Source organism: Canis lupus, chromosome 25 (assembly GCF_048164855.1).
Source record: "Canis lupus baileyi chromosome 25, mCanLup2.hap1, whole genome shotgun sequence".
NCBI classification, from domain to species: domain Eukaryota; kingdom Metazoa; phylum Chordata; class Mammalia; order Carnivora; family Canidae; genus Canis; species Canis lupus.
The window spans coordinates 9,849,668-9,864,358 of record NC_132862.1 but is presented as its reverse complement, the minus strand read 5'-3'; the positions used below and the strand labels follow the sequence as shown (position 1 = coordinate 9,864,358).

The 14,691-nt window shown below is 38.0% G+C and overlaps 1 protein-coding gene across 6 annotated transcripts in view; it reads left to right on the top strand.

Annotated features, from left to right (window-relative positions):
* Nucleotides 1-14,332, top strand: part of TMEM117 (transmembrane protein 117) — a 496,249-nt gene extending 481,917 nt beyond the window's left edge. For all 6 annotated transcript variants that reach the window (XM_072798249.1, XM_072798248.1, XM_072798250.1 and 3 more), the window contains 2 exons: nucleotides 1,111-1,240; nucleotides 12,590-14,332. In XM_072798249.1, coding sequence (XP_072654350.1) covers nucleotides 1,111-1,240; nucleotides 12,590-13,236 — 777 coding nt within the window. In that variant the 3' untranslated portion in view covers nucleotides 13,237-14,332. The remainder of the gene's footprint in view (nucleotides 1-1,110; nucleotides 1,241-12,589) is intronic.
* The last annotated feature ends 359 nt before the right edge of the window (nucleotides 14,333-14,691 follow it).

The window sequence follows — 14,691 nt, the reverse complement described above, 5'->3', positions numbered from 1 at the left end:
AAAATAATTAAATAAATAAAAATAAATAAATGAGTGGAAGGGAGATGGAAACTCCTATGATATTCAGGCGCTCTGTTTTTGGCACCTCTGTATCAGCTGCATATATAGAAGTCTTGGAAAAACTTTTCAAATTGACATAATGTATTAAAATATGAAATTCATATTTTGTTCATTGCTTTTTCAGTAGTATTTTTTAAAGATGTTCATTAAATATAGGTCTGACAATTTAGTGATTATTAAGTCATTAAAAGTGAAAATATGTGCATTAATGCCTATGGATCCACCTCAGATATTTCTTCATATTTAGTTTCTTCTTTCTTCACATGCTAGCTGTGAACTTTTGTTTGGTGCTCTATCCAAAAACCAGAGCAGATGAGACACCTAAAAATATCCTCATTTGCATCTGCTCCCCTTCCTTATGAGAGGGAGGGTCATCCCTCCTGATTTTGCCTTACAACAAGAAAACAACTAAGACAATTTGGGAATTAATTCATCGTTCATCTCTCATGCTAGCATGTCAGGCCCTCCATCATTTGGTTCAAATTGATGCTAAATTGCAAGAGAACAGAACAGGAGTCTTTGGCATTTTTCCACTGCATGTAGTTGCTAGCAGAGATGATTAATAAAAGTCCCTTGGATGTGAATTGAAAAACTTGGTTAAGTGAATTAGATCCTCTTTACTTTGTCTTCTAACACAAAACATAGTATTATGGGGTTCATATTTTTTAAAGGTAGTGAAACAAAATATAACAAAATTACCACATATTTATAAAATATGGATCACATTCTTCCTATAAAAATTTAAGATCAATTCTCTAGAATGAAAGAGATAAACATGTATAGATGCAAATCAATTCTATATTGGTTTCTTATTACCACATTAAAGTGAAAATCTGAGGATGTAAGTTATGACTTAATTTTGATTTTGAATGCATACAACTACCTAATGTACATAAAATAACCATCACAGAGTGAAACAGATACATCCAACAGCTTGCTGCATTTAAATGATTTTAAAATAAGTGCTTGTAAAAAGTCAATTTTTGGAGTTTTGCTGCTTAGGAACGAAACAAATCACAAATATGTTTTTATGTTGATTTTCTTTGACAGGACTGGGAATTCCCACACTTTATGGGGGATGTTGATGTAAATCTTCCTGGGTTGCACACTCCTCACATGCAGTTCAAGATTCCTTTCTTCCAAAAGATCTTCAAGGAGGAATATCGTATTCACATAACAGGTATGCTGTAACTTTAAACACGATTTGATTGTCTCTTTCTTACTGAGAGTAATACCAGCTGCTATAAAAAAGCAAACGGTAACATCTCAGAGGCATGCATATATATAGTTTTCTCATTCACTTAATAGTGCAAGGTGGTTCCAGGTCAGTTTAAGGGTTCCAAACTATCATATCAAGACTTAGGTTACTAGTGGCTTTAATGATTTTGATTTCAACATCCAGGAGGCAAATGGGAATAGAGAGAGTGGAGAAGATGATTAAGAAGGCTTACCTTAAAAAATAAAATAAAAAATAAAAAAATAAAAAAAAGAAGGCTTACCTTTCTCTTAACCACCTTGACATGGGAAAAAACCATGTGCCCTCCAGTCACATTCCATTGGGAGTAACTCGTCAGATGGCCCCACTTAGAGTCAAGCGGGAAGTGTGGTCCTCAGTTGGGCAGCCACTTCGGCATCACATCTACTGTTCTAGCATGCTTGGTGGGAGGCCACATTTTTGGCATGGCTAGTTAGCTATCTCTGCCATACGCCATATACTGCTCCACCTTGGTTTTGTTCATTAGGTTGGTTGCTCTCTCACAACGTATAGCTCAGTATATATTTTCAATATTAATACTCTTTACGCTATGTTCCTCAATTACTCCTGAGATTGGAACAGTGAAATCCTAGAACACCAGTCAGACCCTATGTGTTTAGGGAGTTAGGCCACTTCTTATATGATTAAAACCTCCTTCTGTGGCAGAGCTCATGTTTCTCTCAGGTGAGTGTCTTGCAGATCCTCAGATTATCTCATTTGCAGATATGCCTGCCTTTTGCAACTGCTCCGGTATGATTTATTATAATATTCCTCCATGACACCTCAGTCATTCTCATCTAAAAAAGGTCTTCCTGAAGTTATGTTTTATATCTTTTCTCTTCTTTATAACCAGAAGCAGACAGCTGAATGATCACATAAAGGATGGCGTTAGTTCCCAAGCTGTTCAAATGCACATAGTGAATGTGTGCATGTTTTAAGGACAATGGCTTAGGATCCCACACCTGCTATAATAAAAACTGCTGAAGAAATCTGTGCTTACACTACCGTCTGTGCTGCTGAGTAAAAATAGCCTGAGCACAGAAAACGTGAACATCTGAGTCCTGCAAAAAACCTTTGCTTCTCGACTTGAAGGCTGGTTTTGCTTTGAGCATGAGGCGACCTTCCTAAATTGGAGAATGAGCTCATGAATAGGGAAGATGCAGCAGGTTTCTTTTCCTATTCAAAATGAATGAGGCCCATCTATTAAATTCACTGGGTAAATCAATCAATTTGAGTTCAGGTCACATAGTGTGGTTTCAGAGTCCCCACTTAATCTCTGCAGCATCTACCCTCTTGGACTTCTCAAACAGCTATCACACACATGGCATCATCATATCCCTTTGGGTGGGCTTTTGCCTAGACCATCTGTTCTTGCTATCAGCTCTTGTCCCAGGCCATCATGGCACTAATATAGTCTCTGAATGAGTATGAGAATCCCCATCAAAAATATACTGCTGCGATGCATAATATCAGGTTAAAAAGGGAAGGGAGATATTCAGAGGAACCCATTGGTAAGAAAAAAAATCAAGCTGTTAAAAACATTTAATTTGGGGCTATTTGGCAGGGCTTTGTCATATATGCTATCATTTATAGACAGGGACAGGTTCAGGTTTTGTGGAGCCCAAAGCTTACACAATTTGGAATGCTCTGTTTAAGAATATAAAAGCAAAATTATAACTAAAAATTATATTCAGTACCTTGGAAGAGGGACACACATACAGGAATCCTTGAAGCTTCAGTGTAATTAGCTTTGAGATAAAGCCTCCTATGGAGTTGAGCTTAAAATCTTTATTCCACCCAATATTATTTTCTAGAAACTAAAAGGAAGATAGACTGGCTAAGTTCTTGAAATGGAGACTGCACATTAATAAAGTTTGTAGGAAGGTGGAAATGGATTGTAATTAAGGTTTTGATCCAGTGTTTGCCAAATGATGCTAATAATCACATCATTCGAGATATATATTTATGGATAAACACACTGTTGAGCCCCATTCTTAATAGTTCCAACTCAAGAGGTCTGGGCAAAGGCCAGGGATTGTGACTTTTGAAAAGCACCCCTGAGTGATGATGGTCATAGGGAACTGCTCCTTTGTGCTGAAGAAGTCACAGGTGAAGTCAGATTGTCTGCCTGAGATGGGCCGTGCAAATGATTGGGTGCCTGGACCTGCTGGGAAGACCTTAGAGGATTGTGGAGCTTAAATCCAAAATAAAATAGGGTACATGTGGGCTTTGGGTGAAGGGCTCCACCATAAATGGTGACCTTAAATTGGGTTATAGGATGATCATGTGCCTCCTCAGATACATGATTTTAAAAAAAATCTAGGAAAATGGTGGCAGGTTTGGAGGCTAAAGAAAGTCTGAACTGTTCCCCTCTTGTTTTGTTCTGTTAATTGCTGAAGATCGGGTTGAGGACACTCTGAGGTAGCAGCTAGTCTCCTGTGAAGGGCCTTTTACTTTATCTGACTTTGTAAGATAATTGTTTCTGGGGAAACCTAGATAAGATTTCCAAAACCATGGTACATGTTGTGTTTTAATATGCTCAGTTGTCAGTAGCCTGCAAATTTCCGAGTCAACTGCAAACGCTAACTTGATCAGCTCCTCCAAGTTCTGCCTTTTTTTTTGTAGGGAAACTCAATGCTTTTCTTGATACATAAATATAGTATTATCACTGGGTTATAAGCATGACTCTCTCTATATCCATCAGTAGTTCTCAAATTTCAGTGTGTATGAAAATCACCTGGAGAGTTTGTTAAAAAGATCCATCAGCCTCATGTCCAGAGCCAGATGCCTGAGATAGGAGGTGGAGCCTGGAATCCAGCCTTCTCTCAGGAATCCCCAGCGATGCCTTTGCATGCTGCCAAAGGACCACTCCTTGAGAAACACTGCTGCCGAGAAGCACTTTCTACAGTCAAAATCCCTCTCATCTCAGCTTTAATCCTTTTCATATGCAACTCTTAAGATCAAAGGCCCAGGGACAGAATGAAAATTCAATACAAATGGGGTGCTAGTGAAAAGGGTACATGATAGAGTCCTGCTAGGAGCTGGAAAGTTCAGAATTGGGGCCAAGCAAGGAGGTCTCAAAGCAGAGTATGATGGGAAACATCTGGGTGACCTGGAGGCAGGGATGGGAAGGGATCCTATGGACCCTAAGGCAGTTCCATCTATTGCTTTCTCTGCCTGTGTTTGTTCTGCACTAGAAGAGTCTGTGCAAAGACTGCTGGGGTCCTTCTGGGTTCAAAGATGGCTCCACCATGGCCTCAACTATCATTTTGCTGTTCTCTAGAAATAATGTTCAGTGCATGCTGAGAAAATGGAATGTAAAGGTTTGGTGCCTGGACTATTGGTGTGGCCCTTGTCAAGCTCCTTAATCTCTTAGAGGCTCAGTTTTCTGATCTGTTAAGTGGGGAGAGTAAGGTACTTGTCCCATGGGGTTGTTGTGAGATTTAAATTAATTAATATGCATAAGGCACTTGAAACACTGTCTGCCATTAGTAAGCACTCAGTAAACTCTCACTGCTTTTACCTGAAGCTTTTCCTTTCGGAGCCCTTCCAGAGTTTGTGATTCCTTTTTAATTCAAAAACATTAGGTAGCCTGAGAGGGGGCTCTTGCATTATTTATCCACTATTCTGAGTTCTCTACTGTTCTGAGTCAAGAAGGAGAAAGCCAAGGGTGGAAAAAACAAAAAAACAAAAAAAAAACAAAAAAAAACCCAACTCTCTCCCAATGAAGAGCTCTGTGTGTAGAGTGTTATCTGACACTGATGAGTTCCCATTGACATTTTAAAAGCATTTAGGATTTGGGTATTTTCTAATCCTGATTCCATGCTAGTTTTATTTATGCATTTCAGAAATGACTTGAATTGTTGCATCTGTTTAGCTCATCTGGATCCCCCTTGACAGATGGTTTGCTGCAGTGTGTATGAGCTTTCATTTTTATAAGCTGGGCTGCAGCTTATAAAAATAAATCATCTCTATCCAAGGGTGTGTTAAAATATTTTTTTTTCTGGGAATTTTGACTTCAGTAACAAAGGGAATAAATAGTTAGTCATTAGGTCACATTGATGCTTTTGGCCCAAGCCCATTGTTCTTCTCTTATACATAAATGCTAAATGCAACCGTGTAATTATCTCCTCTGGCCTCTTCCCTTTTACCTATGAGGTGAGTGCAAAGATGGATTCAAAATGTGATGTACTAAGTCTCTGGAGGCAAGAGAGGAATGGCCTCTCAATTCACTCTCGGAAGCTCCTCTGAGTCCTATTAATGCCAATCCCGGTGGAAGCTCTGCCATCTGTCATCCCAGCCAGACAAAGGAAGTGTCCCATTGGTGGCCATCATCTGAGTAAATTAGGAGGGGGTGGGGGAAAGGCCAAAAGGAAGGCCTGTGCATCTGTGAGGAGAGAATTCACACTGTTGGCACGATGATGCCCACGGGAACCCTTTTGGCAAAAATGGAAAATGTAGAAGTAAACAAACCTCCAAGCGTCTGTGTTCTATTTCAGTTTCCTGAGCGGTGTGAGGGCACAGGTGCTTTACAATGGCAGGAGTGTGGAAAGTAATGAATAAAACCCCTCCGTTTTATTTCCATAGGTGCGTGATTTCTGGCAAATGAGTTCCCAGAGATTGGTTTTTAAAGAGCTCTCCTGTGTCAGCCGGATCGTGGGAAGTGCTAGGGAGGGCAGGCCAGTGGTTCATCCAGAAGAATATTCCGTCTGGCAAAATTAACAAGGGGCTTGTTATAGGGAAATAGGATGCATCCTGTTCACCATGACAGTCTCCAAAGATCATGAATTTATCCAAAGTTCACAAGGACCTCTTGCTCTTCTCTCAGTTGTGAATTTTTTTTAAGCCTTTCCTGAAGCAATTTCTATTTTCAACACATTTATACAGCTCTAAGAGTTAACTATGTTTATTTCTACATAAAGCAGCAATTCCTCATACTTGTCCAAAACTCATCTTCTTCAAGGCCGTGGTTGCTTTGCCCCATAGCCTGTCAGCCCTTGCTGCCCCTGAGCTGGTCGGCCGCATCCAAACTAAGGTGTTCTGTGTTTATTTGTGCATATGTGAGGATTTTTGTAAGAAAATTCACACACTCTTCAGGATTTGTCTTTGCAGCCAGAAGAGAGACTTGAAATAGATAATGAATCATCGTCTTCGAGATATGAATATTTTGCTTTTCCCAATTTTCCAGATTTTATCTGATGTTAGCAGCATCCTAGAATTCACCAGATCATTGTGACACGTGTCTTTTTTTTTTTTTTTTTTGACACATGTCTTTGATTTGAAAGACTATAACTTTATTCCTTGTATTTGTCTGGACACAGCATCTCAGGGGTTTACCTATTTTCTGGATTCATAGGTGTCTAAAACTAAGTTAGGATCTGGGGAATACAGAAGTAAACATGACACAATTCCATAATCTCAAGAAAGTCAGAGTCTGATGGTCACTTCATTCAGTAGAACCCTAGGGCTTTCCCTTCTCCTTTTATCATCACAAGTTTCTACCTCTGCTCATCATGTTGGATTATGTCCCACTTAGGAAATGACAATGACAAGAGAGGCACTTAGAGAAGCTATATTCATTTGCTTTTAAGTCTTAAAAGGATACTCTACTAACTCTCAAATAGCTCTTATTAATTCATAAATTTTTAAGTAAATATCTTCAATTTACTAAATGTTCTCCTTATGACCCAAGCACTTAATGTGGTTTTCAGATATCCCTAAATTACCTAGGGGTTACTTGAAGAGATGCTAACTCAGTGAGCCCTGTTTTCACTGCTCATGTCTGGAATGAAAGGACACTGAATATGGCCAAAAAGCCTATTACAACAAACTGTTATTTCTTTGATTATCCAGCATTTATCTTTTTTCAAGGCCATGGTTGCTTGTTATCCCATATGGATTTTAAAAGGTTTTGCGGAGCATGACTATTTCATGTAACTGCACTGGATGCCAGAGTCTGGCCAAGTGGTGGCATTTATTTGGTATAAAGATGCCCACAGCACAGCTCAATCTCAATGCTAACTGGCAACTATCCTGAGTAAAAAAAAAAAAAAAAAAAAATAATAATAATAATAATAATAATATTATAATTGCATATTTGAATAATGAAGGGCTTATTATATGGTGGAAATATCAGCACTTAATACTCTTTTATCCTTGGTTGAAAAAATTACATTTTTCCCCCAAATTGTTGTCATTTCCTATGCTAAGTGATGGTGATATTTAATGAAGAATCCTTTTAAAACCAACAAGCCCAGGTTTCTATAATCTCCCACAATGTAAAAAGATAAAATTATCATTATAATATCATTTTTGACAATCAGTAGGATTCATTAAAGGCACAAAATACAAGAAAGAGGTAATCCCACCAACACCATGCAGTGATTTCTCATTAAAGGAGACAGTGAGATATTTCTGGAGGAGATTAATAGAAATAATGTATGGATTCTTACCCTCCCTGCTTGCTGATTTACACTATGCTATGTGGTTGAAACAACAGGGGGAAATGCAAAATCTCTCCTATGATTAATGCTGAAATACCAAACCTCTTGTTATGGTTGATTGTACGTTCACAACAACACACTTGGGAAATGGCAAGAGAGTACTTCTATTCCTCTTTGTGTCTGATATCCTTTCCATGTGGGTCATTTCAGGGACTCAAATTTATCTTTTATGGTAAATAGTTGTTTCTCAGAATATACAGGTTTTTTTTTTAAAAGAAAGCTTTCTCTGGGTGAAAATCGTGTATTCCATCTTTTTTGCTCTAATGGTGAGATTTCCTGGCCCATCATAAAACGTTAAGGTTTAGGTAATGTTTATTTCATGGACTCGTCGAAGAGATTTTTAGGGCTGGGGAGAAATCATACAGCTCAGCTCCCTCACTTTATAGACCGGAACAGTGGGGTTGAGTTGTGTCACATGATTTTGCTTTCCAGTTTGCCACATCTCATCTCATAGGGCAACAGTAATTTTTAAAGAGGAGAAAGCCCTACAAAAGTAACAAAACACTGTGTAGCAAAGTAGAAGGAAGGATGTGGAATAAAAGACAAGCATCCTTCCTCTGTGCAAATGCATAAGTAGACCAGCGGTTTATGTCAGGTGAGCTGGAAATAAACAAAAAATAAGAAGAGCCATTTCTTCTGTATTTTTTACCAGCTTCCAAGTTTGAGCTGACTGGCTTTGACAGGGGGATAGGAGAGGGAGAGACAGTGCTACAGTCACAGAAAAAAAAGAAATATAATGTCAGTAGGGAGCCTCTCTTACTCGCTCCTCTCCCCTCTGCACTTTCCACCCCAACGTGGCCTGTCTGCTGTAGGGGGAGAGGTGGAGACACTATTTCCTGGCCTTTTGCTTCAAAGTTTGTGTAAAAAAATGACCTATTCTCAGGACCATTCTTCTGTAAGTTGTAGACAAATGAGCAATTGCTAAGAATTTTCAACATGTTAAATATGCTGACTCACAAAGCCTGTTTACATAGAACTACACACTGAGTCCTCCCAGACAACTGGTCCAGTTATATCTACCCAAGGATGTCAGTGCTCAGTGATTCATGCTGTTTTATCCAAACTGGGACATCTGGTCACATTTAGGATGTATCTTTGTTACAAAGTTACATGCTCTTCTCTCCCTCGAGCACCAAGATCCTATACCAACTGGATTGAAGACATAGAGGAAAGAAATTATAGAAATCATACTCCCCTACCTTTTTGGAAAATTTAATATACTTCAGAGAACTTTGAAATACTACTTCTCCCTTTGTCCTCACAATAATCCTTTGAGGTAGTTATGTTGTTATTTTTCTCCGTTTCACCAAATAAAAAACTGAATTCACAGAGCTAATAAGTAGAAGGATTGGGAGGAAGAGGACAGACTCCTAGAACTAGAAGTCATCTGGTTCAGTTTCCGCAATTTGAAAATTAAAAAAAAAAAAAATTGAGGCCTGGAGAGGTTAAACAGGTAACCCCAAGTTGTATTATTTAAGCCAAGTGTTGGGATGAGCTTCGTCTGCTGATTGCTACCTGCAGTTCTCCCTCTCACGGAGTGGTGAAGCTGTATGTGAGAGGGGTGATGATGCCCATTAAATGATGCCCGGCAACACATTTTTAACTTGCTTCTCCCACCATCTCATCCAAATATTCAGACTCCAGGTCACATGAGAAATAACATAAAGTGATTCTTTAGTGTTACAGTTTAGTGGCCGAACTCACCCAGCACCATTCGACTTAGGTAGTGGAAAAAAATAATGTAGAAAGTTTGGGGGAAAATCTCCTCCTATCCTCAGGGTTTCTTTTTAGTTTGATGGATGTACCTTCGCTTCAATTCTTATACTCTGATTTTTATCTTTTTCTGTTGTCTAGTAACATTCTCTGAGCATCTTTTCCCACCAGAAAAGCACCCTCCAAGCTCACTGAGCATTCTTTTCTTCTCCCTGATTCTGTGTTGCTGCTTATCGTTGGTTTCTGACATCCTGTTACCTTAGATACAGGGACCACTTTATGAGAGCCTGCCCTATTCGTGAGTTAATAAAAATGACCTGGAGTGAGTAGAGGTTTCTCCAAAGGACCTTTGTGAATCAAGAAGGTGATGGTCAGTCATACAAACCCAAGGACCTTTCTTCCTCACCATCTAGTCTGTCTTCACAGCACATGTAGTTTATAGCAAGAGAATAAGTATGAATCTCCTGCAACAGAGAAGCACCCGAAGCCCCTCTCGCAACTTGCTTTCCATCATCGAAGCCACCAACTATTGCTCCTTTAATACTAGGTGAGAAGCCCAGAACGTTTCCAATTCTCTTGTTGCTCATTCCTCTCTGGCTTTCTCTTCCTACAATATTCTCTATTATTTTCTTTCCCTCTCCTTTCACCCCTCTCTTTCATGTCACCTCATCTTTTTCTGTATGCTATTTTTATCTGCAGCATAATATAAACTACAAAAATTGCACCATTCTCCAGACTGTTCTCTGTCCTTCTTTTCTTTCAAGGACCACATGAATTGCTACTTCCTCCAAAATCCTTCCTGCAGAAATAAGCCCTCAGTTTCCCCAACATCTTCAGCGTTTGTAGTTTATATCACTCATTTGGCACCTCTCCAGTGTGACCTCCGTTTTTTATTATTATTATTATTATTTATCTGTTGTTGCTACTGTTCTGTTTCCCCAACAAGATGATGAGTTCTGGGCAGCCCGGGTGGCTCAGTGGTTGAGCATCTGCCTTCAGCCCTGGGTGTGATCCTGCGGTGCCGGGATCAAGTCCCACTTCGGGCTTCCTGGGGCTTCCTGCGTGGAGCCCTCTGCCTCTGTCTCTGCCTCTTTGTGTGTGTGTGTGTCTCATCAGTAAATAAATGAAATCTTTAAAAAAAAAAAAGATGCTGAGTTCTTCCCTGGAAGGCAGAAAGGTCTGTTCAGCAGCTATTAAGGCATCCTACCACAGAGTCTATTATGAGCACAATAAATATTCGTTAATAATGCTCACCTTTGGATTTGATTGAATTTCTCTGGTTTGAGCTTTCTTTACTTGTTTTATGGTTGATCCTTAGTAAGAATCTGTTTTAGTTCTGGATATGACTCCAGGAGAACAGGAGTGGGTAGAACTTAACAATGCCAGATGTTATAAATGGTTTATCATATATGGAAACAACATTCCCAATGTTTCAATTTACTCTCTAGTGCGGGTGTGTGAAATAAAACATTCTGGCAAGAGTTTCCATTACAAAGATTGTAACAGTCGTATAGCTGAACAATTTCAGGACAGGCTGAGTTATAATTTCCCTTCAGAGAGTTTACATAAATTCTCTTGATAGAGAAGAATTGTACCCTCCCATGCAAATGCAGACATTATCATGGCTTAGGCAAGGCTTTGATGTTAATAATGGTAACAATTACTGGGTTTTTATTATGTCCCAGGCACTGTGTTTAGTATCTAATAATTTTATGAAATACTAACCGCTTTAATAAGTACTATTATTATTTTCTGCATGTGAGGAAACTGAGATTTAAGAAATTTAAATAACTAGCCCAAGATCACATAGCTAGTAAGTTTTGAAGCCAGGATTAAAACCCCTTAATTTTGCATAAGGTGGGAACGTAAATGTGTAACAATGATGATAAAACACTTTCCTAAACTCTTCACAAAGTTATATTTTTATAGAGCTATATATTCTGTTAGAATACATATTGCGAAATTCATTTCTACCATTCTTGGTTTAGTAAGTTTGACCAAGATTCTATCTCTCTCTTGTCCCAAGAGTTCTATAATCATATGAAGCCAGAATTTAGTGGCGTACAATATTCTATCTTCAAATAAAAAATAAAATAATTTTGACATACTATATAATATTTATAACTAAACCTTTTAGAACCTGTTAAATGTTTCACCTAATTTGCTACGGCAAACCTATGAGGTGAGTATTACTACGTTATGATACACTTGATACTGTAAAGTTTGTAATAAATTGTGATTATAATAAACATTATGATGGAATCTAGTATCCCTTGAAAATTTCCCCATATTCTTTTCATTTGCAGATGTAAAGATATCATTAGATAATATGTCTCTAAGCAATGTCTTACTTGTATAAAAATTTTAAATACTGCAAAGAAATTGTAGTAGTTACAATTTCTCCAAATCAGGTCTTCCAGAACAGTTTGTCAGCTTGGGTTGTATTTATATGTCTGATAAATGGATTCTGTTCAATGAGTATTTGATGCAATTATTTTTAAAGTCTTGAATGCTCGAGAATTATTGATCTGAATCACATCAACTAATGGTTTAATCAACAGGTCACCTACAAACAGCAATGTGAATTCAATTGATATACTGCTGTGTTTGCATTGCAAAATGATTTATTTCTTGCCTACACGTAATTACAAAACTGTAAGAGATGTTCAATCATATGTTAGACTTTTCTAAGAATTTCATTACAACTTTGTTTTTAAACATTAACTGAAATGTTCTAGAGAATAACTTACATGAAACCAAATTTGAGTATAGCTGTGGCGCCTGTAAAACAAAGAGGCTTAATCTGGTTAGTGTAAGTAGCATAAGTTATTGACTCTGGGACCAACAGTCACATTTTCATGTGTCTGGAATACATTTAAGAATCCTCTGCCAATTCACTTAATGGCAGACTAGCACTCTCAAAAAATTGCTAGCAGGCCTAAAACATTAACAGTTAATCCTTGTACACCATTATCTCCATTTTATTGGGGAAAACCTTATTGCAATTTTATAGGTATTTGACTAAAATGCAGTGTTTCTTTCTCTTTTTTTAATGCAGGTAAATGGTTTAACTATGGAATTATCTTTCTTGTCCTGATTTTGGATCTTAATATGTGGAAGAACCAGATATTTTATAAGCCTCATGAGTATGGACAGTACATTGGCCCAGGGCAGAAGATATATACAGTGAAAGACTCAGAAAGTTTAAAGGATTTGAACAGAACCAAACTTTCCTGGGAATGGAGGTCCAATCACACTAACCCTCAGACTAATAAAACATATGTTGAGGGAGATATGTTCTTACATAGCAGGTTCATAGGGGCTAGCCTTGATGTCAAGTGTCTGGCTTTTGTTCCAAGTTTAATAGCTTTTGTGTGGTTTGGATTCTTCATTTGGTTCTTTGGACGGTTTCTGAAAAATGAGCAAGGCATGGAGAATCAAGACAAAACTTATACTCGCATGAAAAGAAAATCACCATCAGAACACAGCAAGGACATGGGAATCACTCGAGAAAACACGCAGGCCTCGGTGGAAGACCCACTGAGTGACCCGCCCTTGGTCTGCATCAGGTCCGACTTGAACGAGATTGTCTACAAGTCTTCCCACCTAACGTCAGAAAACTTGAGCTCTCACTTGAACGAATCTACCAGCGCGACAGAAGCTGATCCAGACCCAACAACTTCTAAAAGTTCGCCTAGGAACTAGATTCACTTACTTGGAGATAGCACAAAAAGCTTGAGTGTAACTTTAAAAAAGTTAGTCTTTCCTTTTGTAAATGTAAAGTTTACGTAGTGTTAGGTAAAGAAACACAAACGATGCCACAACGGTGCTCAACATGCTTTTTCTAGGACTCATTGTTTTCTATTTGTATTATAATACACGTGCCTACTGTATATCTAATGGTCCTCTAGAGATTGCTTTACACAATTGCACAAGCTATTTACTGACTTTACAGCATAGTAGAAGATTAGCTGATTACCCGTGTATCTGATGTTCAACCATAGTGGTGCCTTGAGACATTAAACTGTTTTTAACTGTACCAGAACTGAAGTGTTGGGACAGTCCTCGAACCTACTTCACATGAGGTTTTTTGTATACAATTATTTTGATCTACACTTGATGTCTTAGCAGGAAACAGATATAGCCAAGATATGGCTTAGGAAGTATCTCTGGTTTCCTATTCAGCAGTGGAGTTGGTGGGTGACTTTGACCGCAGGATTGCACAGAGAGGCATGGTGATTACCTTTGAATTTGTTTTGGCTATCTGCCAAATACAAATACAGATTCAAAATTCAGTAATAGGAGAATGATAATCCAGCATGGGTCACTACTTGTGAAATGTGGCTTTCTCCAACCAGTAATTGCAATTAGATGATAATACCTAATTATGTTTTCCTAATTAAAGATAAATTGCTACTTGATTAAAAATCCTGCCCTTCACCTATGGGAACAAAGGTTAAGAGGCGCAGTTGGGTGAACTCTCAAATTTATTGGCATTTACACAAAGCGCTAGAAATCCGAGGAATTGAAGTTTTAATCATGTGAGGGTTGTACAGCCTACTATCTACAATATTTGTACATCTTTCTGTAAATATGGCTCTGGACATTGAAAATTGAAAAACATATGCCAACCCTGAATAAGGGAACTCCTCTAAAAATCATGCAGCAAAACCTTGTGAGGTAGAAAAAGATGTGCATGAAAGACTACTTAGTAGCTTGTTTTGTGTGTGCATTTTTTTGTTTTTTGGTTTTTTTTTTAAGAATTAAACATCACCCATTAATAAATATGAATTATATATCAGTCATTATGTGATGTAGTTTTTTGTTTGTAATAAAGGGAGTCATCTGTATCTTAGTTTAACAACAGCCCATTTAATTTTTTTAACTTGATGCCAGATGAGGTAAAAAAAAAAAAAAAAAAAAAAAAAGAAATGCACCCAACATGCTTTTAATTTTGTTCCATAAATTGTGGCTACGTGTTCTTGAGGGGGTTAGGGAAGATCACTTTTAAGGCAAAATTATTTTCCTGTCACATACTGACATAGCTGTATTTTGTCTTTATGATTTTAAATATCTTTCTTGTTTTGATCTATCTGCTTTTAAGCTTGCAGCATGCTGAATTTAGCATGCATAATAGAACTATGCATTTATTTGTCACTT